The sequence below is a fragment of the Cryptomeria japonica genome, chromosome 7 (assembly GCF_030272615.1).
Source record: "Cryptomeria japonica chromosome 7, Sugi_1.0, whole genome shotgun sequence".
NCBI classification, from domain to species: domain Eukaryota; kingdom Viridiplantae; phylum Streptophyta; class Pinopsida; order Cupressales; family Cupressaceae; genus Cryptomeria; species Cryptomeria japonica.
Genome location: NC_081411.1, coordinates 359,179,082 through 359,204,925, shown reverse-complemented (window position 1 = coordinate 359,204,925; position 25,844 = coordinate 359,179,082). Strand labels below are relative to the sequence as shown.

Here is a 25,844-nt window from a genome sequence, read left to right as displayed (position 1 = left end):
ATTGCTCCTTCTAAGGAGCGAAAACCACTTCCTTTGCCCTCATCTAGGAGCGAAATTGCTTTCCTGGGCACATTTGAAGAAAATGAGGGAGTTTAAATGCCTTCGACAGCATTTTGATCATACAAGAGGCGAACTTCATCATGATTTTGGCTAAGGAATGGAAGAAAGATGACAAATTTGGGTCACTTCCATTGCTCCTTCACAGGAGCGAAATTTACTTCCATTGCTCTCCTTTGAGAGCGAATTTCCTTTCATTGCTATTGGAGTGGAGCAAAATCACATTCAAGGTAGGTATTGAGGTTCTTTGGTGCATAGAGACTAAAACCTAAGGCATGAAGTGATAAGACCAAGCTAGAGGATGAATTTGAAGATCATTTCCTTTGCTCCCAAATTAGAGTGAAATCCTCTTCCTTTGCCCCAAGTTGAGAGCGAAATTCCTCGTAAGACCTCACATTGAGCATGGTTTGATACATTTGAGTTGAGAAAATTTGTGTAAGTGAGCGAAAGTGAGTTAAGTGTCAACTCAGAGACTACTTCCTTTACTCTCTGACAGGAGCGAAAAACACTTCCATTGCTCCTTGTTGGGAGTGAAATTTGCTGCCTTTGCTCTCTCATGAGAGCGAATTCACTTCTAGAGCCTCACTTGAGCATGATTCAATGTATTTAAGTTGATGGAATGGGTAAAAGGAACTAAGTTACAAAGTGAAGTTCATTTCTTTTGCTCCTCATTGGGAGTGAAATTTTGTTCCTTTGCTCCTCAATAGGAGCAAATTTGTGTTCCTTTGCTCTTGGTTGAGAGTGAAATTGATTCTAGAGCCTCCTTTGGGTCAATTTGACATGTTTTCATGAGTGGATGGTTAAAAACTAAAGGTTTGAGTCATTGGAATGAAGGTAAGTGAATGAGATTGAGCTAAGAATCCAAGTTATAATGACTTCCTTTGCTCCTTGATTGGAGCGAAATTCACTTCCATTGCTCCTCATTGGGAGTGGATTTCACTTCTATTGCTCCAATCTTAGAGCGAAATCATCTCCAAGGCGTTTGGTCGAGGAAATGTGACAACACTTGCATATGGAAAGATGAATTCATGAATGGAGAGCAAAAATTTGTCTAAGTACCAAAAAATTTCCTTTGCTCCTCTCTAGGAGCGAAAACTTCTTCCTTTGCCTCCCTTTGAGAGCGAAAAGCTCTTCCGTTGTCGTTAGATAGGAGCGAAATTGATTCCAATGATCTTCTTGAGGTTATTTTGACACACTTTCACGCATGAAGGGTAGAACTTGAGTTTTGAATTGATGGAATGAAGAGAGAGATTGAAATTTTGGCTAAGTATCTAAAAAAAATTCCATTGCTCCTTGTTAGGAGCAAATTCTACTTCCTTTGCTCCCAAATTGGAGCAAAATCACTTGCCATTGCTCCTTCATGAGAGCGAATTCACTTCTAAGGCACAAATTGGAGGTAATTTGATGGTTTTTGCACAAGCAGATTAAAAAAATTAAGTAATGAATGAGGTACATGAGATCAATTGATGAAGAGATGACGGAATTGCTCCAGCTTCCATTACCTACAATTAGGAGTGACCTCCTCTTATCAAACCTGCAAATCACATAAAATCAAAGATTATATCAAATTAGGAGGTTATATAAAAGGTATATACCATGTGCGTTTGATGCTAATTTGTTTGTTTTGCAGAAGGTGAAGAAACAAATCAAAAGAAATAAGTTGGAGGAAGATCGGAACAAGTATCTCAAGGAGGAGATTTCAACATCAAGGTCAACATACAAGGAAGATGTCTTCAAGAGGACTTCATAGGCAAGCACAGGAATGTGACGCCACAAGAAGCATTCACTTATACCAAAACATGATACCCACATTCAAGGATGTAGATGAAAGAATCAAGGAATCCTCACTACAACATCACAAAGGAGTCTCAAAGGAGTGAAGAAGCAGCTATGACATCAAAGGGTTCATTCCAAGGTAGTCACAAGGTCCAAAACTAAGAGGAAGTCAACGTCTACACCTTGCACCTCCATGATTGAGACATTCAAGAGGATAGGTTCAGAAGAGTTAATCAAAGTTAGAAGATCATCATCATCATTGCTAAAGCTGGATAATGTTGAGTATCTAGAAATGTTATTCACTACTCATTCATGATGATGAATCCAGTCTACAAGTGCAAGATGAGGTGGCGTCTTAGTCACCACTCACCAATCAGAGAAGTTCCACCCCAACATATCTTGATTCAATGAGCCAAGCTCATCATATGGAGAAACGAACTTTGAGGCACCTACCCTTGTTTCCTATTGGCTCAAATTTAGTATTAAACCTGAATGTAATTATTTCATTGGCCAGAATGAAGTTTGTTGTAACAAACTCTAATTAGGGTTTCATTGTAAAATCTTGACCATTGATCTCAAATCAATCCTGGCCATTCATTGTAAAGAGCTCTCTATATAAGGCTCAAGCTCTTCATTTGTAAAGGATAATAGAAGAATAGTTAAGAGTCAATAGAATAGTGTGTAGTCCAAGGATAGGTAGACTAAAAGATAGAATAGAAGTCAGATTAGGAGGAGGCAAAAATTGTTGCCAAAACCTTGCTGCAGAGGACAATTGATTTCATTGAAGTTATGGTGAATTTGATTTGTTACTTCAACAAGTTGCATGGTCTCTACTTCTCAATTCATTTACTTTCATGTTGATTAGATTGAATGGAGGAATTTGTTGTATGCATTTGTGTGGAATCCATTTAGTTATACATCCATTCAACTGGAATGATATGAGCTTAACTTTGAATTGTTATACATCCATTGTTTATGCATTAACTTGAATGGTAATCAATGTTTGATGGTAATGATTTGAATATCTTTGAATTATCCCTTAGAAGATTGCACTGAGCTTGTGTCAAATTGTTCAATTTGATGGTGAGACCTCACCCAGTAGGATTCCATCGAATCATTCACTCTTCTCTTGCATTCTTAGGATTAGATTAGACTCCCTAAACCCTATGCCTTTTGCTCTTTCTTTATTTTCCAAGCAAATATTTAGGATCTAAGTTCCAGTGATTCAAGCATTCAAGAGTTCAATGTAAGTCCCGTCGTGATTCCAGCATTATCACATCAAACCATTGAGCTTGTCCACATGTCGTGACCCGACAAATAAGAACCTTGGAGTTATCTCAAGTGATCCTTATGTGAATCTTCAGCATTTGAGAGACTTTGATCAAGAGAGGATAAGATACTTTTGGGTATTTTATTATGTGTTTGCATGTGTATAAAAAAACACATCAATAGTATGGCACCTCGTAAAGATGGTTAAGGACCACAAGACCACCTCATGATGGTGGTTAAGGACCACATGAGGCCAAGGAAGATAAGGTCCTAACCTTGGGTCTAGGATTGAGTCAAGGGCATCCTATATCAATTTTCTCTCCAAATCCTACAAGGGTTAGTTATTGAGGTAAACAAGAAAGGGGATACTCAATCATAAGGGGAAAGAAGAATAGTATGATGGAGAATGGTGTACAAGCTCCGGTACATGAGGCCAAGAGGGACAAGGTTTTCTATTCTTGGGCCTGGGGCTGGAGGTATCATGACCATCCTATCTCCATCCTTGTTCTGGTTGAGCCTATGAGATCTCTTGGATTTATGCACTATAAGTGTGTTTCACCTTTAACCCTAGAGATGAATATATTATATGTATTATGTCTCCATTATTATATAACTTGGTTGTAGGTTACCAAGAAAGACTTACCTCATCCTATTCTTAGGTAAGGATTCTCTCTAAGTTATGTTACTTGTTTCATTTGGATTTTGTGAATTTAGGGCAAGTTACAAGGTAATCCAGGAAAGGGAAATTACAAATTGCTTGAGGACAAGAAAAATTGGGAGGAAAGGACTGTCATGCCCCCAAATTGATACCCCAGGTCAGTGACTCACATTCCTTGATAGGCAGATCCAATCGAAGAAATTGTCTTACTACAGTAAGACTTCACAATTTCTTGTTCCTAACATGGACCCGAGCAAGAGTGGCAGATTGTGGTGATTATGGTGAGCAGACCCTGATTTCCTTATGCATGCAGATCATGATTTCCTTATGCATCGCCCCCTTCTCTTTTCCTAACAGCAATCTCCCCGAATCGATTCAGATTACTTAAAACTAAACAAGTAGGGGCAGTTTGATAGTGAAGGGATGCGATTAGTATCCAATAGACAATCCATCTCATCAGTCACATCCCTGAAGATAAGTCGCCACCCTACAAACCAAATGGAGGGGTATAAAGGGAACATGACGGCATCCAAGAAAGGACATCAAAGGATTTAGATCTGACTTTTCTTAATATATTAATACTCGGCCAGTCCGTTTGGTTATTGTAGTTTGGGTCTCAATCAAGTGAAAGGCATCTCTAACCCTACCTTGTTTCAATTAAAAATTGTGATCTAGGGCAAAATTTAGGTATTTATAATTTGGGAACATTACATATAACCCAGCAAATCACCACTTTTGAGTAAAAGCAGCATCAATATCTGCAGATAATAAATTCCAGATTGAACAGCACGTAATAAACAGAGTCCATGCTAGTTTTGGAGACTCACAACTCCCATGTCCAAGCTCTCCCAGCTACATTGACCCTATTCTTGTATTTAAAACTCAATGCTCACATTATCTTCAAGTAGACGCTCAGCATGGGTAAATTTTGACACCTAGATCAGTCCACAACTCCAGAACAATCTGTACAAGGAGGAAGGACTAGTTTCGGCTTGGTATGAACACCTCTCAATGAACATACAACTACCACGATTAGATTCTAAAATCCACGCCTAATGCAGAGGTTTTCACATCCGCACCTACCACACCATCAAAACTCATGCCACAGCAGCATATTAAACCTCACACCATTATTGCTGTTAGCCCCATGCCAAGACACCACAATGAAAGTCACCCAGGAAGTGAATCAATCCCTATTGTGAAATTATTCCACAATCACAACAGAACCAAAATAAGATCCACCAACCACATAAGAGAATTTCCTTGACAAGGACAACTAGATTGGGCAGTTTTATGAGGAAGCACAATTGTTCCACTGTAACCTCACCTAGCACCCAAGGCTGACAACAAATCCCCAAAGGTAGAAAGAAATTGGGAAAACATGCCTATGCTCATGCTCCAAATTGTGGGTTTAGTAGTGAGAAGCACACTGGAAATACTGAGAGGGTGGGGGTGAATCAGTATTTCAAAACCTTTCAAACCAATCAACTAAATGGAAACATGAAAAGAGCAACCACAAAACATAAACACAAGATTTCTCGTGGAAAACCCTTTTGGGTAAAAAACCACGGCATCAAATAGCTTACATTAACTTAAATGGGCACCAACCCAGATTACAAAAGAAACACCAGTTTGTTGAGAGCACCAACTCTCTGAAGAACACACCCTGCAAAGTGAAGCACCCACTCCACCTGAAAGAGGCACCAACCTCAAACTCTTCAAAAAAAAAACTTATTCAAAACAAGAAAATTTCTGTATCAATCTGAACACTTGAAATTATATCAGCAGCATCTTCAGAAAAATAATAATCCCCACACAGACTCAAAAAATAACCACGCGAAACAAGATGCTACCCCTGACATCCAGTCACACACTCCTACTGCCTGTTCTACAAGACTCCAAATCCACACCATACAAAAATTACACCCTACGTTCTGAAATGCAGACCCCATCTTGAAGAAACATGATAGCCCAATCAATTGCACCATAAAGGGAATCGTATTTTTCTTTTGCAGGCACAACTATCATCAGTATCCACGATATGGCATATAGGTCATTGTCTTTAATACTCCTACAGCAAATACCATCTCTCATTTTTCAGAGCAAAGAAGCTATTAATTTTAATTCAGACCCAGTCCTCCATTTTTCAAACGCTATAAGCAGCAACACACCTTCTATTTCAAAAAGAACCTCACGTTTTTTTTCTGAATACAGTAATTTAGTTGCAATCAAATCAAGCACAAAAGAACTAACGTTGTTCTCCTCAAAAGGCTCCTCAACAAAATGCAGTTTTACTGCAAAATGGTTTCCTAAAAAGGGGATGGCAGATGAGGATTTTGTTTGGAGGAATCAGGGATGTTTTATGTCAGGTTGGAACAAGGCATCATCTGGGATGTAGTATGAGGTTCTAGAGAATTCAATGGAAAAGGAAACTTCAGCAGATTTTATTGGGAAGCTTTGTCCAATTTCTTTGAAGGGTCAACACCAGGCATTAAGTATGGATTACGTTTTCACTCAATTGGAAGAGGAATGGTTGCTTGGACCTCCCGTCAAATCAAAAGGTGCTGGATTGCTTGGGTGGCATCATTTCCATGGGGATTTTGTTGCCAACCAGCACTACTAAGAAAAGGAGGGCCCATAGGACATAAGTTGAAAATCTTCAGTTGGAGGCTCGAGAGATGATTGATGAAGGTTCCTAGTGGATGATGGAAAGCCTATTTTCCCAAAGAAATCAGAGGGCAGTGGTTGCTCTTGAATCTTCTTTCTTGTGTTTTGTCAGCGGTTTGCCCATTAACCTCTCATCTAAATGTCTTTGTAGTAGTAGTTTTTTTGTGTCTCTGGACTGTATTTTCTCCTTTGATGTTGGCTTTCAATCTGTTCGCTTGATCTTTCCAAGTACTCTGTAATGTAAAAGTTTTAAGGTTGTACCTGTAATTATGTTTATACTGGTGCTGGTAAGGGCCCCTATATATCCCTCTCTAATTAATCTAAATAATATTACTACTCAGTACTGACATAGTAAGAATATATAATGTGAGCAGTCAAATTGGCAATAATTCTATTGGCCTCATATTAGAGTTCCTAGATCTTAAAGATGGTGTCGAAGGATTAGATCTTAGTTCTAGACTTCTGCAGTATTCTCTTGCATTAAAACCATACTTTGTATACTATTTTTGTTTATAATTAGCCATTTGATGGCATATTATTGTTTACTAAATATAATTTTCCTTACATTGCTTTAGTACATATGTATCTCTATGCAAAATGAGGCTTTGAAATCAAATACTTTAACATAACAATGCCTAATGACTGGAATTGAAGTGTAAGACCTTGAATTTGGCGTCTCAGCTCAAGATTCTGATTCTTTTGCAACTTAAGCTTCATACCTAGTTCATGTATCTGCAAGAGCAAAACCTATGTATTAGAAAGCCTCTCCACAAAGATGAACAAATCATTCAGTCTCTGACCCATTTGGTTACAACATCTCATAAACAATTGCAAATAAACTTTTCATAGAACAAATGAATGATCCACTAATATTTAAGTATGACAAACGATAAATTAATACTAAAGAGAACTGTGGTAATCTTGTACTCATTTAAAATATGCTGCACAAGACAATAAGCAGATTCCAACTATCAAGAAAAATTCATATTCATTCACTGTACCTTCAGAAGGAAAACAATAACGATGGGATTGACTGTGACTACAATAGCCATTTGGTAAAGTCAACTTCCTCTGCATTGTCAGCTGTGCATTTCCAACTTTTTAATTTATCCAATACATTCTACAAATTTTCATGTTAGCAGTCAAACATATCTGTTGGGTCAGTATAATGGTCCAAAAAATCAATAACTAAAATAATCTAAAAACTGATGGGTAAGGGTTTGCCCAATTTATTCTGTTCATAGTTAAAAAATTTATATTACTGATATGTTTTCTACAGATGTATGTGTAATTAACCTCAGAAAAATAAGTATCAAAATAGTAAGTACCCAAAATTCTGCATCACTCATATCCAAAGCCTCTATCACAATCCTAGGCCTCAAAAATATTAGCAATCAAGGCAAAAATACAGCTGAAATCCAATAACCGATAACAAAAACTTTTCGGTTGCCGCCTAACTCTTGGAAACCTCGTCACTGATTGAGATTGAGGTTCTTCTACTTCTTTAGAACTTTCAAAGGTGCTAGAGCTCTCCTCATCATTAGGTCCAACAAGTGTATTTAGTTCATTTTTCATTAGAGTAGGTGGAACATGAACAAGTGAGGAAGGTTTCATTTTGATACTTTCTTTCTCTTCTTTCTCTAACTACATAACAAGTGAGGAAGGTTTCATCTCTCTGAAAATCACACTTCTTCCATAGAGAACCTTCTCAGCCACTGGAGGTCAAAGCTTGTACCCTTTCACACCAACACCATAGCCAATCAAGATACATCTAGCCGCTTTCTCCAACTCAGACCTTTTCTCATTTGGCACATGTGCATATACCTCATTACCAGCTACTTTGAGATGTCTCATCGAAGGCTTCTTTCCTAACCACACCTCCACGGGTGTCTTAAAAACAAGCATTGATGTAGGAGATCAAATGATCAAATAGCTGGCAATGGATACAGCTATAGCCCAAAACTTCTGTTCAAGACTAACATCACTCAACATACTCCTAGCCCTCTCCATCAGCATCATGTTCCAACAACTCCATTTTGCTAAGGGGTGTAAGAAGTTGTCATATGCCTCTCAATCCGTGCCCTTTACAAAATTTGTCGAATTCTACTGAACAAAACTCATCACCATTCTTAGTTCTCAAACACGTAATCTTTCTACTAGTCTAATTTTCAACCAAGGCCTTAAACTCCTTAAACTAACTAAAGAATTTAGATTTACTCCTAGAGAAGTATACAAATGTTCTACTATAGTCATCAATGAATGAAACAAAATATAGACTTTGATAACAAATTAACATTAACAAGACCGAACACATCAAAATGAATATAGTCCAAAACCCCAAAAGATTTGTGAGAACTAGAGTAAAACTGAACATAGTTTTGTTTTCCATATATGCAATGTTCGTCAATTTCAAACTTGAGATTACAATTGCCAAGCCCCTCAACAAGGCATTTAATCTTCAGAGCTCTAAGAGCCTTCTCAGCAATATGGCCAAGTCTATGGTGCTATAACATTGTTTGCTCTACTAGAAGCTTTCTCTCAAAGGAATGAGCACCCTTTGGTGCCCAGAATACATGACCATCGGAAGTAGATGGAAAAGATTTCTTCATTGCTCAATTTGACAACGAGGATGAAGAATCTAAGGCTCTTTTCTTCGACTTGTCAAGAAAAAGTATTGCACTGAATGTTGCATGCATCCAAGTTGTACAAGGTGTAAATCTAAACACCCTTAGCCAATATCATAGCTCCTATTATCATCTTGCATCCTCCACTTGAGAAAACAACCTGCACGCCGTATCATTCAACTTCCTCATGAAAGGAGGCTTTGTGCCAAACCCAAGATATACAACACACCATCAATCCCCTTCCCTCAACAATGAGGGTTTTTTATATTGATTCTTCCATGGCCAACAATACTCAAATGAGAGTCATCACCCAAATATGCCTTCCTACCATTAAATTCTTCATATTTCAAGAACCAACCCCTATATGAGGTCATGTTAAAAGATGCACCCAAGTCTATCAACCACACATCTTCAAATCCATGCATTGCCAAGGCTAAAACAAATGCTTCACCATCATCCAAAAAGGATTTGTCTCATTCAAAATTGAAGGAATTCTTTTTTATTTTTCTTCTTTTTCTCCTCACATTCTTTATGGAAATGTCCAATATTTTTGCAATTCCAACACTTCACATTGGACGCATATTTATTTGGCATGGATTCTGGGTGGCTCTTCATAAAAACAATAAAATTGTTAGGTTTTTTGATAGAGCTTGTAGAGAAAATAACAGAGCTGTGATAAGGAAGAATTGGGAATTCAAGGATAAAATGGGGGGTAACAAAAAGAGGTTTGAACCGACTTCTTGCTCGGATTGGAAGAAAAACAATTAAGTCTGGGAAATTCTTCAAGAAGGAGGTTTGAGTGTTTTTATAGAAAGGCTTTGTGGCAAAGACCCTACGGTCACTAAACATTTCATAAAAAATTGGAAGAATGGTACAATTCTTGTTGGCACCCAGATGATGCAAGTGGACGAGGATGTCATTGCCGAAGCTACGGGTATGGTGAAAGAAGGTATGAAATTTTACAGAGACCGAAGTGTGTCTCACAAGGCCGCGGATAGGTTTCCTGTCACGGATGGGGAAAAAAGGAAATTGGTGAAGGCGGATAATCCCTACTAGTCCCCTAAGCGTATTTGCAGGCCGTGGAGGTTTGTGTTATTTGCCACCATCAACTACATTACTCTGGACGGGAGATTCACAAGGGCTTATGGGCATCACTTTGTGCTGCTCAACCACTTTCGCCATGGTAATAAGGTTAGTCTGCCTTACTATCTTACATGCTCTATGGATCATACTATTCGTGAAATGCAGAAAGATTCTCAAAGAGATCACGCCCTTCACCAAGGTTTAATGGTTTTAGTTTACAAGATGTTGAAAGGGAAAATTATTGAGAAATCCATTAGTAAAGGAAAACAAATTAGGGATGATGATACGGAAAGTGAGAATAGTGGGTTTAATCTCTATTCTGAAACTGAGGGCGAGTCTGAACATTTAATAACAAGGGGAAGACCAAGGAAATGAGCAAGGGGATTGCCGTGGACTTTGATCTTTCGGACTCTGAGTATGAGTCCTTTGATGATAAAATCATAAAAAGTAAAAAGAGAAAGGGAATGGGTAAGCAAACCCAAAGGATCAAGAAGACCAGGAAGGGGATAAATAAAGTGAAAAGGAAGATTATTATTTCTTCTGATGAGGATTTGGATGCTGAAAAAACGGACAAGAACAAGGGTAAGGAGGAAGATGAAATGTTGGAGGGAGACCATGGGGAGAACCTGAACACTCAAAGAATGCATAATGGGGGTCAGGAGAATAACATGGGCAATCAAAATGTCTGCCAAGGTGCCATAGGTAATGATAGCATCAAGGGTTTCTGTGAGGTCATTAGCAAAATGGCGAAAGAGATTGGTGACCTGGAGACTGATCTCAATATGATCAAAAGGGCAACCTTAGGTGAAAAGCTTCTCTCTGAGAACGTCAAAGAACTAATGATTGCAATTAACAAGGCTAAAGCTATTGAGGCCATGGTTGGCAAAATTCTAGAAACGGAAAAGAAGGTGAAAGAGCTGGAAGGAATCAGAGAGGATAAAGGTCTGGAAATTAACCTGAACAACCTGGGCAATAGAGTGGACAAGATGGAGCTTACTGTGAAGAGGATTGCTGAGCAAAATTTCCAGATCCTTAAGGCCACTGTTGACCATGTTAGCATGCTGATAAGTAAATTTGAACAGATTAAAAACAAGGAAGATCAGAAGGATCAGACAGAGAAGATAGGTCATGAGAAAAGAACTAGGGCCAATACTCGGAAACAGGTGGGCATCAAGGAAAAAGAGCTCGAGGATATGAAGAACTCTGTGGTCAATATGAAGCAGATGGTGGTCCATACGGAAAAACGCATAAGAAACATCTAGCGGTCCTTGTATTTGTGTTGTCTCAGTGTTGTCTTTGTGCTGTCCTTAAGTTGTCTTGTGCTGTTTTCTTTGTCTAGTGATCCCTTTTTGTTTTTCTGGGATTTGATCTTTGTTTGGGTGTCCAGGCACAGTTATTTCTTGCAACTTTAATGCTTTATCTTTCTCCTGCTATGTAATTAAGGTTCCGGGTTCCTTCCAAAAACCTGTTTTTTATTAATCAAAACACTTACCTTGGACATTCCTGGAGACTTAGACCTCCCTTGGAATTTGGATTTGACTTTTTGTTCTTCTTACCTTTCTCCTTTGTTCTACCACGAATAGAAAGGACCTCCCTAACCATCTTGGAAGATTTTCTCTGCATCTCTTCGAAAAGCAACAATGCAACCACTTCATCCATCTTGAAGGTGGTAGTGGTACTCCCAATGGCCATGACATGATGATCCCATGAGTCTAGCAAAGAACATAACAGTGTCACTCAATGATCCTCATCCTCCATTTTTACACCAACAAAACCCAATTGAGCAATGAGCATGTTAGATGCATTTAAGTGATAGCCATGAATCCTCCTTCCATCCTCAAAGAATACAATTTCTTTCTCAAAAATAGTTTGTTTACCAAGGATTTAGCCTAATAAATTTCTCCAAGCTTCTTTCAAGACTAGTTGAAGTCTTCCCGTCATGGACATTCTCCAACATGGAGTCTACCAAACAAAGTCTAATCAAACCCATGACTTTTTGATCCATCAGCTCCCAATTTTCTTAAGTCATGTCAAAAGGTTTTACATCGGATATTGCAATCCATAGATCTCTATAAATGAACATATCTTCCATTTTAAGCTTCCACGACTCAATATTGCCGCCATTGAACTTTTCCATCTCGATCCTTCCAAATGTGCTTGCCATCTTTCTCCTGCAACAAGGTTACGAAAAAAATGCCTCTACAAAAGCTCCCACTCAAACAAAGATCAATACGAAAAAACCCTTCAACCCAACAAAAGAATAAAGGATGATTAGGCTGTACTACCAATTGAAAGGAAGCCAAGTAAGTGAAAACAACTTCCTGCACCAATCTATGTGAGGGAAATAGTGCAAAAATTTGTTAAAACCCATAATAGTTATAGATTTAGATGCACATTCAAAATAAAATAAACACAAAATACATTGTATACGTGGGGAAAACCTTTTCAACAGGAAATCCCCCACACTACAAAGCACAACCCAATGTATCAACAATAGATAACAGTTTACAATACAATTGCAGAGCTATGCTCCTTTTGGAGACTTCACACAACAAGATTTTGGAGCAATCTAACAACATAATGATCTCTTAAAAACTTCAATCTATGATACAAATCACTCCAAAATAACACGTATTTATAAACCACCAAGATGGACACCCAAGATCATTAAAGTAATATATTGCTATAATGGTCATTTTAGTCGTTTAGTTTCTTTTTTGTTTCTTTTCTTATTTTTGTTTTTGATTGTTTCCATTATGGAAAGATCCTCTTCTAATTTTCTATAAGGAGTATTCCTCTCCTTTGTTTAATAGAATCAACAAATTATCATTTCATGGTATCAAAGCGAGATAAGGTTTTTGATGAATTTAAAAAATAAAAATCGTGGGTATTTACGTGAAATTTATTTCCAGAAGTTTTTACGATTTTTCATAAAAAATTGTGTTGTTACCTAAAATTTATTTTTAGAAGTTCTTTTGAATTGATTTATTTAAGAAAAAATCACGAGCTTTTTTACCTAATTTTTTCAAAAGTTCTTTTTCTACGATATCGTGGAATAAGGGTTTCTATAGATCACGAGGTTTTATGAGATTTTTCAAGGTTCGTATATAGAATCGCACATGGCTTTTCAAAAAGAAAATCGCAGGTTCATGTCCGAAAATCTAGCATTTTTAGCACAATCTGGGCAAGTATTTTTTTCTCCAAATTGTGGGCTTTTGTGAAGTATTTTTTCTGAACTTGGGTGACCACACTACCCTTTTCTGCAACACGTGATCTACTCATTTTGTGTTGTCTTTCTGTCGCGCGAAGGGTTTATTTATACCATGCAATGGAGGTTCTTTTATGGGCCATGTTTCTGGTCATGGTTTCAATTTGCTCTCTGCAACAGGATTTGAAGGTGTTTGATCTAATCAATTTCATGGGTTTTCTGCTCAAGTGAGGGTTTCGTGTTCTTTTATGCTTGCATGAGGGTTTTTGCTTGTTAGAATAATATATCTCTACATAGTTTATGGTCAAGTTAGTAGGTAGAGGTTGTTAGACATCTTAAATGTCTATAGTTGTAGGTAGTTAGAAGTAGGTGACTTCATTAATATCAATAGTGCTTTGAAATTCCTATATATTGTACTCTTTTCTCTAATAATAGACACTGCAATTTACTAGTGAATCTCTGATTTTCACATGGTATCTGTTAGGGGTAAAAGCGTATGTTAGTAAGAATAATAGTTATAAATGTGTTTTGTTGTGTTTATGTTTATGTTGTCGCCGAGAGGTTCCTGTCAGGTAGTTGGGAGTTGGTGACGATTGGCAACTTGACCAACCGTCGGATCTATATATTGTTTGGTTGGAACCTCGGCAGGGGGATTATGTATGCACAATTCTGGACATTGGAATAAAGATATGATTTTCTGGTCTAATTGCTATCATTGGTTATTTACGTTATGATGTACAATTGTTCTGTTCCATGAATACTTGGTACGTGCAGGAAATACTGTGTTATCGTATTACTCACCAACTATACATTTAGGACTAAACATTTTGGCGCCGTTGCCTGAACGAACCTGGAGATAACCATGGCGGCAGGCGGAAGCAATTAATGGGCCGACCATTTAACCAGCAATTAATTGTCGTGGACAACGACATGCACAAAGAGAGTGCTAAGGAAGAGGAACGAGAGGATCAGTTGACGGCAAACTTGGTGGAGTTGTGGGACATGTCGGTCACGTAGTACATACGGCGAGAAGCTCAGAAGAGAGCCGTCTCGGAAGGTACGGTACGTGGTGAACTCACCATCAGCACCCCTGTCTTTGACCTACTCGAGAGTATTCCAAGGTTACTCGCCAGGAATTTGATTGCACTCCAAGACCAAAGGGAGGAAACGGCAAAGGAACTTCGGCAGCAACAAGTGCTCCGACGGTACGAGGAACGAAGTCGTAGGGAGGAAGAGGAGAGGGAGGCTAGTCGATGTTGTACCTCTGGCACTTGATGCCCCTACAGCCGAACAAAGACAGACATACCACTGGTACCGAAGGAGTAAACGATGGAACTGTACGGAGATCTCTGCGCATAAAAGAACAGGCCGATAGGAGACGACGACTAAGGGATTGCCGACTCGAGGAGTTTGGAGAGACACAGCAGAAGTCGGAGTCGTAGTCGGGAGAGGCAAAAACCGTGTACGTGGAAGGAGTTGGCCGAGGTTGCCAGGAACTTACCACTTCCAAACGTAGCGGAAGAAGATCTCACCAACCAGGCCCCACACTTGACGTCAAGTGAAGAAGACTCCAGAGCTAAATCACAAAGCACCCAATCGGAATTTTCCGAACAAGGAGAGGAGGTGGTACGAAACCTGCACGAGGAAATCAACACTATTTTTGAAGCAACGTTGTCTGGCATTAAAAATTTGTCCTTGTCAGAGGACATCAAAATAGGAAGATCAGATCCGGAAACCCCAGGAAGGAGGGACTATAGAAGTGAAGGTGACCAAAGCCCGATTGGCAGAGGCCCAACCAGACTAGGAGTGTACAGTACCTTCCTGGCATATAGCCATTTCCAGGCACTGCATTAAACCGCACAAAAAAGAACAATGGCACACACCCCGGAGAAGCAGAAACTCCCAAAATTCATGGGCGACAGGTCAGAGGACCCTGTATGACATTGCAAGACATGCATCACCATCAGGGAGGCAAATGGCCAGGACGACCGAGACTATTGGGTGAAGGCATTCCCTTCCACTCTACGAGGAATAGCTATTGATTGGTACACAGACCTTGATGCTCAACATAAAACGTCCTGGAGCAATCTGAAGAAGGCCTTCGAGGAAGAATTCAAACTCCTACGGGATGACAACTAAATTGTGGCAGAAATTTACAACACCAAACAAGGAAAAAACGAAAGTGTGCATGCATATAACAGAAGGCTAAGGGAACTACTTAACAAAATGGAGAACCAGCCCACAAATGGCCTCAAGAAGCGGTGGTTCGTAGAAGGATTGGTACCATCCTTGAGAAGGACGATGAAAGTGGTCCCTCCGCCATCGTACAATGAAGCATACAACCGCGCCATGGACATTGAAAGTGAAAACAAGACATCCTGGGGAAGCGACAGACCAGCGATGGTGACAGCACGGACGAAGACAACGACGAGGGATCCAAAACCGTGCAAGCACTCCGGAAGGATATGATGAGGATGATGAAGGAGTTAAAAGGTGACAAAGAAAGTGGTAGGGAAGGAAAAGAACTATGGTGTACTGACTGCAAGACTGAAGGACACACTAAAGGAAGTTGTCTCCGTAAAGTTTTCTGTGACATCTGCCAAGTAATGGGACATTCCACTAAGGAATGCACGTACAACTTGAAAGCACAGAGCTCACAAGTGCTCTACGCCCAACTCGACCAAGCCACACCGTCGGCGACACCGCCGAAGCCAACAGCAAACTCTGATGCCTCACCTGGAGGGTACAGAAACAATCGGTGGGGTAACAACAGATTCAATAATAACACACCAAGTAGCAGAATTCAATACGATGGGAAGGGGCGACCCATGATTCAGTGCAGGAAGTGCAACGAATGGGGTCACTTTGCCCATGAATGCCAAAATGGAGGTGATGCAGGAAGTTTGCTGTGTAGATGGTGCGGTCCAGAAAATCACGAGGACATAGATTGTCCAAAGCAAAAAGGGGTGAACATGCTCGATGTGGAGGGATCAAGAGAAGACGTACTGGCAATCACAAGGTTGCAGAACAAGAAAGCCATGTACCCGGACCCTCGCATAGAAAAAGAAAGGCTCCAGAAGGCAAGGGCGGATATCGAGCAGGCGATGGCTGGAGAGCGAAGGGCCTCACACTTGGCTTTCGATACACCAGTTCGGTCGGAACCAAAGAAAACTATCATCAAGAAGATGTTACAAACCACAATACCCGTATGGGTGTCTGACCTTCTACAGACCATGCCACAGTTAAGGATGGCTCTGACAAATGTAACCGGGGACACTACCATCAGTCAGGAACACCAAACGATGGCAAAGTCTGGTACGGACCCGGTGAAGGGATCTAGTACGGATGCCATGAACCCTATGCTACTTGCGGTGGGCGTCGGACGGAAACCTTGCAGTGGTAGAGATGGATATATTGGGACAAAAGCTTACAAACACCATTATTGATGGTGGGTCTGGAGTCAACATACTACCGGAGGAAACTTGGCGAAGCCTCGGCAAGCCGACACTCTGGCCACCAACCTTCCACCTGGTCGGTGCGGATCAACACGACATCAAACCCCTTGGCACCCTCATGGCACAAAAGGTGGTAATTGGGACACAGCAATTCCTTCTGGATTTTGTAGTCATTCCTCTGGAAAGGAAAGCGTACGACGCTCTTCTCGGAAGGGGGTGACTGATCATGGCCAAAGCTAACCACAACTGGAAGAGGAATACGCTCTCAATCGAGAATAATGGCCATAAGTATCTAAGGAACCAGTCCGTCAGCGAAGAGCTCGCGTCATCGGACTCCGGCTCAGAAGATTCAAATCGATGGGAGTGGGGTTCTGAAGGAGACAGAGGAGGGAAAGAGCCCGACAAGGAAGGAGTGTTGGAATTGGACGAGTGTTCCGAGGATGGAACCAGTTCACTAGCGGGACTTTTTCATTGGCAAATGGAGGACTATGAGGCCTTCCACCCGAAGTGTCACATGCTGCAAATATGTGAGATAGGAGAATCAAGTGGCGGGACGGAAGAACAATCCTTTCCCCCGAAGTACGATAGATACCAAGAGGGAATGGCAAGAATGGATGACACACCAGCCCACCAGTTTGAACGAGATAAACCCATCAAGTACAAGGAACGGGGTGTGGAGAAGATTAATCTGGGCAATGAGGCAGAACCACAGGTGATACTGGTAGGAGATGACTGGAACCTTGTGCTGAAGGTAGCAGCCTTCAAGATATTTCTGGAATATAAAGACCTCTTTGCCTGGACCTACAAAGACTTGAAGGGGGTACCCTAGGAGCTATGCATGCATCGCATAATCCTCGTACCAGGAGCCCAACCGGTTCGAAGGAGGCCGTACAAGATGAACAAAAACTACGCAGCCAAAGTAAATGAGGAGATCAACAAAATGTTAGAAGCGGGGATTATATTCAAAGTGGAAACAAGTGACTGGGTTTCCCCAATAGTCATCTCCCTTATAAAAGAGGCTAATCAGATAAGGATGTGTGGATTTCAGGTACCTAAATGCAGTAACCATCAAGGACCCATTTTCGATCCCATTCACTGACAGTATCCTGGAAGTCATCAGGCACCAAATATACACATTTCTGGATGGATTCTCTAGGTACAATCAGATAAGTATTGCGGAAGAAGATAAGCTGAAGACCACATTTGTGGTGGAGGAAGGAGTGTATGCCTATAATCGCATGCCCTTCGGGCTATGCAACGCACCCGCAACCTTCCAGCGAATAATTCTGCACATTTTTGACAAGATGTCAATAGGGAATTTCAGAGCATTTATGGATGACTGGTCAATTTTTAGCGATCGGGACACCCATTTGAAGGCTTTGGGGGAATGCATGGAAAGGTGTCGGAAGGCTAGGTTAGCCCTGAATCCAAAGAAGTGCAGGTTTATGGTACCACAAGGGAAACTCCTAGGCCACATCGTCTGTAAGGAAGGATTGAAGACAGACCCAGACAAGATAGGAGTAATTGTCAACATGGAGAGCCCAACGAATGTAATAGGGGTTAAATCATTCCTCGGCCATGTCGGCTACTACCGAAGATTCATCAAAGGCTTTGCGCAAGTGTCCTGGCCCTTAGACAAGTTGACAAGGAAGGGAGAGTCGTTTGTGTGGAGTTCGGAGCAAGAAGAAGCCTTCAAGGAATTGAAGGAGCGGCTGGTGAGTGCACCGATATTGGTGTACCCAGACTGGAACAAGGAATTTCACGTACACGTCAACGCCTCCAACTTTGCAATTGGTGCTACCCTCACCCAGGTAGGGGTGCAAGGACTAGACCATTCCGTCTTCTTTGCAAGCTGACTTTTGTCAAAGGCCGAACGAAACTATAGCACAACGGAGCGAGAGGCACTAGGGATGGTGTACGCAGTACAGAAGTTTCGGCACTAATTGTTGGCTACGTCGTTCACATTTTATGTGGACCACCAGGCACTAATGTGTCGAGTGAATAAACCAACCATCCAAGGGAGGGTAAGTCGGTGGCTACTGCTCTCACAGGAATTCGCCTTCACCATTGTCGTACAGCCGGGGAAATTCCATGTAATAGTCGACCAACTATCAAGGATCAGATCAAGGGAACTGGCCGAGGGAGTAAACGAAGACTTTCCAAATGCACACTTGTTCCAAATTGCAATACTACCAACCTGGTATGAAAAGATAGGCCAATACCTATCTACCTCCACATTTCCAAGCGAGATGCCTTCAAGAGAACAGAGGAAGCTGGCACTGAAGAGCAAAACCTTCCAACTAATTAATGGGCTTTTATATAAGATGGGTCCTGATCAAATCTTGAGGAGGTGTGTCATGGAGGAGGAAATTCGCGGTGTACTAAAGGAGGCACACGATGGATTGGCAAGCGGGCATATGGGACCAGATGCAACTGCCAGGAAAGTGCTTTTGGCAAGACTATGGTGGCCAACCCTACACACCGACGCCCGAGAATGGGTGATCGGATGCGACACTTGCCAACGAGCGGGAAAACCTCTCAAGAAGGACTCCATGCCTCTCTTCCCTTCGCAGCTGCAAGAACTATTCGAACGATGGGGTTTGGACTTTGTGGGACCTCTGAAGCCAAGTAACCTACACTGGTGTAAATATATTGTAGTTGCCACGGAATATCTCACCAAGTGGGGAGAAGCTAGGGCCTTGCCGGATAACACGGCTCTGAGTACGGCACGGTTCTTGTACGAACAGATTGTCACCAGGTATGGGATACCACTTCAAATCACCAATGACAGAGGAGTGCACTTTGTCAATCAAATAATCCGTACCATGACCCTGGAATTTAAAATATTCCATAACCTATCCAGTTCGTACTATCCCCGCGCTAATGGTCAGGCAGAAGCAACTAACAAGGTGTTGGTATCAATAATCTACAAATCATGTGGGGTGGAACAAGAAGACTGGGAGGAAAGACTACCAGCTGTGCTATGGGCCTACCGTACAACATACAAAGTCACTACCGGGCATACTCCGTTTCAGCACATGTACGGGCAAGAGGCAGTGGTACTAGCCGAGTACACCATGTCGAGCCTTCGGGTGGCGGTGGAAAATCGACTTGGGGACACACAAAGCTTGAATGCAAGGCTTGACGGGTTGATAAAGCTGGATGAATGGAGACTGATGGCACAATGGGCAACTGAGGTGGCACAACACCGGCGGAAGCATTAGCACGACCAGCATCTGCGGAAGGCCAACTTTCAGCCGAGATAGTTAGTTTTGAAGTATAATGGTCGGAACGAACTTCGACCAGGGAAGTTCAAGGTCCGTTGGCTCGGACCCTATAAAATCAGGGAAGTTGGTAGGAACGGAGCAGTAAAGCTTGCGACTTTGGATAACAATCCGATCAGGGACCCGGTGAACGGTTCCAAGTTAAAAATCTACAGGGAAGGAAATAAACCTATGATTGGGATCAACATGCTAGGATACGCCACGAGAGGGCATTGGACCATTGGTCAAAGCAAGGAGGTCAAGGAAGACCCGGTAGTAAAAGGAGAACCCTATCGGAGGGATGACGATTGGGCGAAGCCCTTGGCGGCCATGGAAGAACGACTTGTACCAAAAAGGGTGGAAGGTGTGGCGGTTCCCAAGATCCACAAACATCTCACAAATGCCTATTTTGGAGACCCAGCTGCGTGGGTTCGAGTTTCAAGATATTGGAAAAAACGGGCCCCATACGAAGGAGCTCAGGAGGGATACGTAGCATGTGACATTGATGAAGAAGCAGAAGCCCGGAGGAAAGTTGAGACCCATGTTTAAAAATGGTACTGAAAACAGAGGACCTATTCGTCATCGCTTCCGAAGCAGGCGAGGTAGAGGCCGGACCTAACTCATTGTACCAATTGATTCCTAACCCAGTAGGGCCACCGGAGATTGACGGAGAGAAAGTAAAATGGTACCACTGGTATGGGGATCGGTACATTGACGGCCGCTACAAGGGTGTGGGACCCGCCCCACTGGTGGACAAGATATGGGACCTAGAATACGTAGGGACGTGTTGTGCACAAGAATGCTACAGAAGACTACCACATGTGTGTACGTGGTTACACAACTCAGAAATAAGAATGAGGATGCTCAACAATACCTCAAGAGTAAAATGGAGGAACAATGGGGATGAAGACTCCGAACAGGAACCAAACAAGAAATGTAAGGAAGGCAAGGCGAGGAACGAAGAACTAGGGAAGAAATGGAGGAAAAAGAAAGGTAAAGGGCCAGTAAGAAGGAAACAAAGGAGATAGGGAAACTCTTTGGCTGCAAAAACAAACACAATAAACTGGCCAATGGCCTACAGAAGCCCAGCTAGAGGGCACAATCAAGCCAAGGGGTACTGGGGTAAACAAAAGGCAAGGAACTTAATATTTAGAAGCCGTGTCAGATAAAAAAAGTAAGACGACTGTAAAAACAAGAGGTCTTAAAGGGTGAGGAGAAGAAATACAAGAAAGAAGCAAGGAAGTCCAAGTCAGCAGGTATTAAAAAATTGGAATGTCAGGCAAGTACAAGCAAAAACAGTAAGGAAAAATTAAGACTGTTGAAAAAGCAATTATTTTATGTTAAATTAATAAAACATGTACACCTAACCCTAACCCTGGCAAAGAAAAGTGCTTATTAAAGTTTCCACGAGACCCCATTAGGCACAGCGCAGGAAAGAGAGCAGGGTAAACCCGACAGCCAAACGGAATTGAGCAAAACCACTTGTACGGACGCCAAGGAAAGCCAGGAGGAGTTGATCAATCCGTACGATGTACGGATTGCACAGTCAGGAAAGCACAAGCGCCAGAAAGCTGCACCGTACGGCGTAAGGATTGCAGAGAGTTGCCAATAGATCATACCATACAGCGTACGGATTCAAGGTACAAGCGAGTCGAAGAACAGGAGTCACTGTACGGTGTACGAAGCACGAGGAGGAAGAGCACAATTTTACCATACGTGTACAACGTACGGAGTTCGTGCAAGCGTGAGCAAAGATCACCGTACGGCGTACGACACACATGCCGTGCGTGTACGACGTCCGTGATTTTGGAGTACGGAGCACGAGGTGGAGGCTATTGTTCGCCGTACGTGTATGGCGTAAGAAAACCAAGAAAGTGCCAACGTGTGGTACCGTACAACGTACGGTGTTACCATACAGACATAGCCCGAAAAAGAGACATACCTTCACCAGACGGTGTACGGTCTGCGCCCACCAGCACGTGCAAAATAATTCGCACAAGACAGAATCCGTACAACGTACGGTATCAAGAAGGCAAATAGAAGAGCGTACGGCATACGACGGTAACACCCTATCCGTACGACAGGTACTTGACAGGTCAATCAAGGAGGCAGCACGCAGGTATAAGAGGCAAAGGGCCTGTTTGCCAGAACACAAGGAAGAAGCCGAACAACAGGGAAACTAAGAGTGACACAATGGGCCGTACAAACTGGCGAGACAACCTGTCAGACAGTTATAATAATGACCCAGGAAAGGGTATGGGAAGAAGAACAGAGAAAGGCAGTTGCAACGCAGCCATGACTGCCATAGAGCCCGCCAGCAGCAAGAAAACCAAGAGCAGACCGAGGACACCAAAGGACTCAGAGGGACTCACGGCGGCAAATGTAGCATTTGAGAGTGTGACTGGCAGTGAATGCCGTACCTGGTGGGAGGAAAACCCTCCAGACCATGTGACGAAGGAATCTCTCAGAAGGGCACAGGTCGACCACGCCGTCCAAATGCCCACATTCAACATTAAAGAGTTCGAGCCAGTCCTGCGAACCATGGGATCGGGTTATAATCCACAAGAAAGAGCTTCAATCATCCAGTTCCAAGGGCGCATAGTGCGAGTTTCGTTCAAACCTGAGGATTTTAGGCGGGTATTTGGCATACTGGAGAAAGGATCATCCGCGGCCAAGCCAACCAAAAAACTCACCACAGAAAAGAAGTGGTTGATGGATTTGGTGTGCAGAGATGACCTCACGAAGGAGCAGTGGAAAAGTGCCTGGGTCGACAACAGAGGAATGAAGCGTGCCTTTATCGCACCTGGCGAATGGAGGATGTTAATGGACCTGGTCAAAAGCCGCCTTACGGGAGCCAGTCGTGCCTCTCACATAGCTATATGGATGATAGGATTAATGAACGGGATCAGATGCGGGAAGGTGTACAATTGGGGACAACTCCTGGCAGAACGCATCCATGACTTCCTGAGACTGGAACACAAAACGTTCTACATGTGCCATCATGCTATCAGTTTGTTCCTAGATGTCGTACGCCTGCAAGTACCACCAGAAGTATGGGGGACATTTGAACCACGCGGAAGGGTAGAACCAAATAAACCCACCATGTACTACTATATCCACTTGGACACCCTCGGCGACACAGCACAGCCCACACGGAAGAGGAGGAAACTGGACACATCCGTGGAGATTGAAGAGGTTAGCAACATAGAGGCTTCGGAGGAGGTGGAAGAAACGGAAGAACAGGAAAGCGGTGATGAGGGGTTCCACTTGTCAGGACCAGAGAAATGGGACTCGCCCAGACTCGGCAAGTCCGAGTCCGAGTCCGAGTCAGGCCTACCGAGTCCCAAGGGCTCGGACTCGGACTCGTCCGAGTCTAGCGAGTAAACTTGCCAGACTCGCCGAGTTGGCGAGTTTGGCCCAAACTCGCCAAACTCGGCGAGTCCCGAGCCCTGGACTTAGCCGGCGTTGGCATAAGTTAAAACACAAAAAAAAATTAGTTTGCAAAGTTTTTTTAAATCCGTTTTTAATGTTAATTGTCTTCTAGCACTAAAAGTGACTTTCATTTCATTCATTTGCAAAAAAAAGAAGAGTAAAGTGAGTTGGGAAGAAAAACAAGGGTGCATAGAAGAAAAACCAGCAAGGAGGAAGCTCAAATTTTCTTCAATTTGTCACATTGGAGCTGCATTGTGTTTCGATTTGGTGCATCAAGAGTTGGATAGGAAGAGTTTGCAGCTCATTTCAAGCTTCTTGTAAGAGGTAAGATTGTTTTTTTTAACATTATTTTGTTTCTTGTATGCAAAAATTCCATTTTCTATTCATTTATTTTGAAAGTTTTACATTTTCTTGTATGCAAGATCTTTTGTATGTTTGTAATTTGTATGTAGCATGTAGTATGTAGTTGTACTATGTAGGGTTGTATGTAGGGTTTGTAAATTTATTTTTTTTAAAAGTAGGGTTTGACAAACCCTACAATTTTAAAAAAAAAAAATTTACAAACCCTACTTTAGTTTTTTTGAATGTATGTATTAATTTTATTTTGTATTTGTAATGTTTTATTGCAGCAAACTTCACTTTATTATTTGCCTCAACTTCAAGTTTCACAAAACTATCCTAAAATGTCTACTTCAGCTTCTAGACCCCCCATGAGAAAGGACCCTGCTTGGAAATATCATGAGGATTTTCGAGGGCAAGGAAAGGGGCAAACAAAATGTATGTTTTGCAAAACAATATTCCATGGAGGTATATATAGGCTGAAATACCATATTGCTGGTGTGCGTGGACATGATGCCGAACCATGCCTAAAAGCAGTCCCTGAGGCCGTACGTGATTGTTATGTAATGGTTGAGGAGATTGAAAGAAAAAAGAAACAAAAGGAGGATCGAGCGGCCATTGGGAGAGAGACAGTTTTAGGAAGAGGGACACAGTTAGGTTGTGTTGGAGGCCCTTCTTCCTTACCTCCATATCGTCCCACTCAGTTTGCTACTGCTAGTGCTTCCGTTTCTGCTTCTGCTTCTATAAGTGGCAGTGCCACTGCCACTTCTCATGCTCCTACCACTAGTAGTTGTAGTGGGAATGTTACCATTGGACCTAGGATTCGTAAATCTAGGTTGGATTCCTTCTTTGTGCCTCGCACTACTCCTGGGTCCCAACCGTCGCTTGAGGGCATGGGTTGGAACAAGGAGGTCCATGATGCTGCTAAAATGGCAGTTGGCAAGCTTTGGAGCTACAGTTGTATTCCATTCTTTGTAGCCAGGTGAATGTTTTACTAGCTTTTATGTTTGATAACTTTGATTGTTTTAATTTGTATACTTAACTTATCTCATTGAATTTTTATACTTAGCTTATCTCATTGAGTTTCTTTGCGACAGGTCTCCTTATTGGCAACAAATGGTTGATGCCATTACCATATGCGGGGCGGGGTTCAAAGCCCCTAGTGAGAGTGATTTGAGGGGACCCATTTTGTCTCAAATGGTGGATGATGTGAAAAAGGATTTAGATGAACAATGCCACATATGGAGCACTAAAGGTTGCACCATCATGACTGATGGTTGGACGGATAGGAGAAATAGAACTCTCCTTAATTTTCTTGTTTCTTCTACAGGTGATTGATTAATTTTAGTTTCATATAGTCTTTAATTTTTTATTTTTTATCTAATGGTTTATTGAATGATCATTGACCTAGCTTTATTTTTTTATTTCAGGGGGCACCGTTTTCATCAAGTCCATTGATGCCTCCGCCCATTGCAAGAATGCCACCTACCTATGTGAGTAAATAGAGGAGGTGATTGAAGATGTGGGTGAGGAGAACGTGGTACAGGTGGTGACTGACAATGCAGCAAATTATGTTGCTGCGGGTAAGCTTTTGATTACAAACTAATTTTGTTTGCAAATTAATTACTATCTTGTAGTTTGTACCTCCATTAATTACAATTTACAATGCAACAAATTATGTTGCTGCAGGTAGACTATTGATGGAGAGGCACCCATCTATAGTTTGGACTCCATGTGCTACTCATTGCATTGACCTCATGTTGGAGGATATTGGAAAAATCCCATGGGTCAAGAGATGTGTAGAAAGGGCAAGAAATGTCTGCAAATTTGTATATAATCATTCATGGGTGTTGGCTCTTATGAGACAATACACAGAGCAGAAGGAGTTGCATCGTCCAGGAATCACAAGATTTGCCACAAACTTCCTCACATTGCAGTCCATGCTTAGGTCTAAGTCTGCCTTGAGACGTATGATTGTTGGTGAGGAGTGGTCTTCCTCATCCTATGCTACCA

The 25,844-nt window shown here is 41.9% G+C and overlaps 1 protein-coding gene across 3 annotated transcripts in view; it reads right to left on the bottom strand.

Moving 5' to 3' along the window:
• The window catches only part of LOC131051631 (FKBP12-interacting protein of 37 kDa), a 184,021-nt gene that overhangs the window by 5,684 nt on the left and 152,493 nt on the right, over positions 1-25,844 (bottom strand). For all 3 annotated transcript variants that reach the window (XM_059209073.1, XM_059209074.1, XM_059209072.1), the window contains one exon: positions 7,090-7,159. In XM_059209073.1, the coding sequence (XP_059065056.1) occupies positions 7,090-7,159 (70 nt within the window). The remainder of the gene's footprint in view (positions 1-7,089; positions 7,160-25,844) is intronic.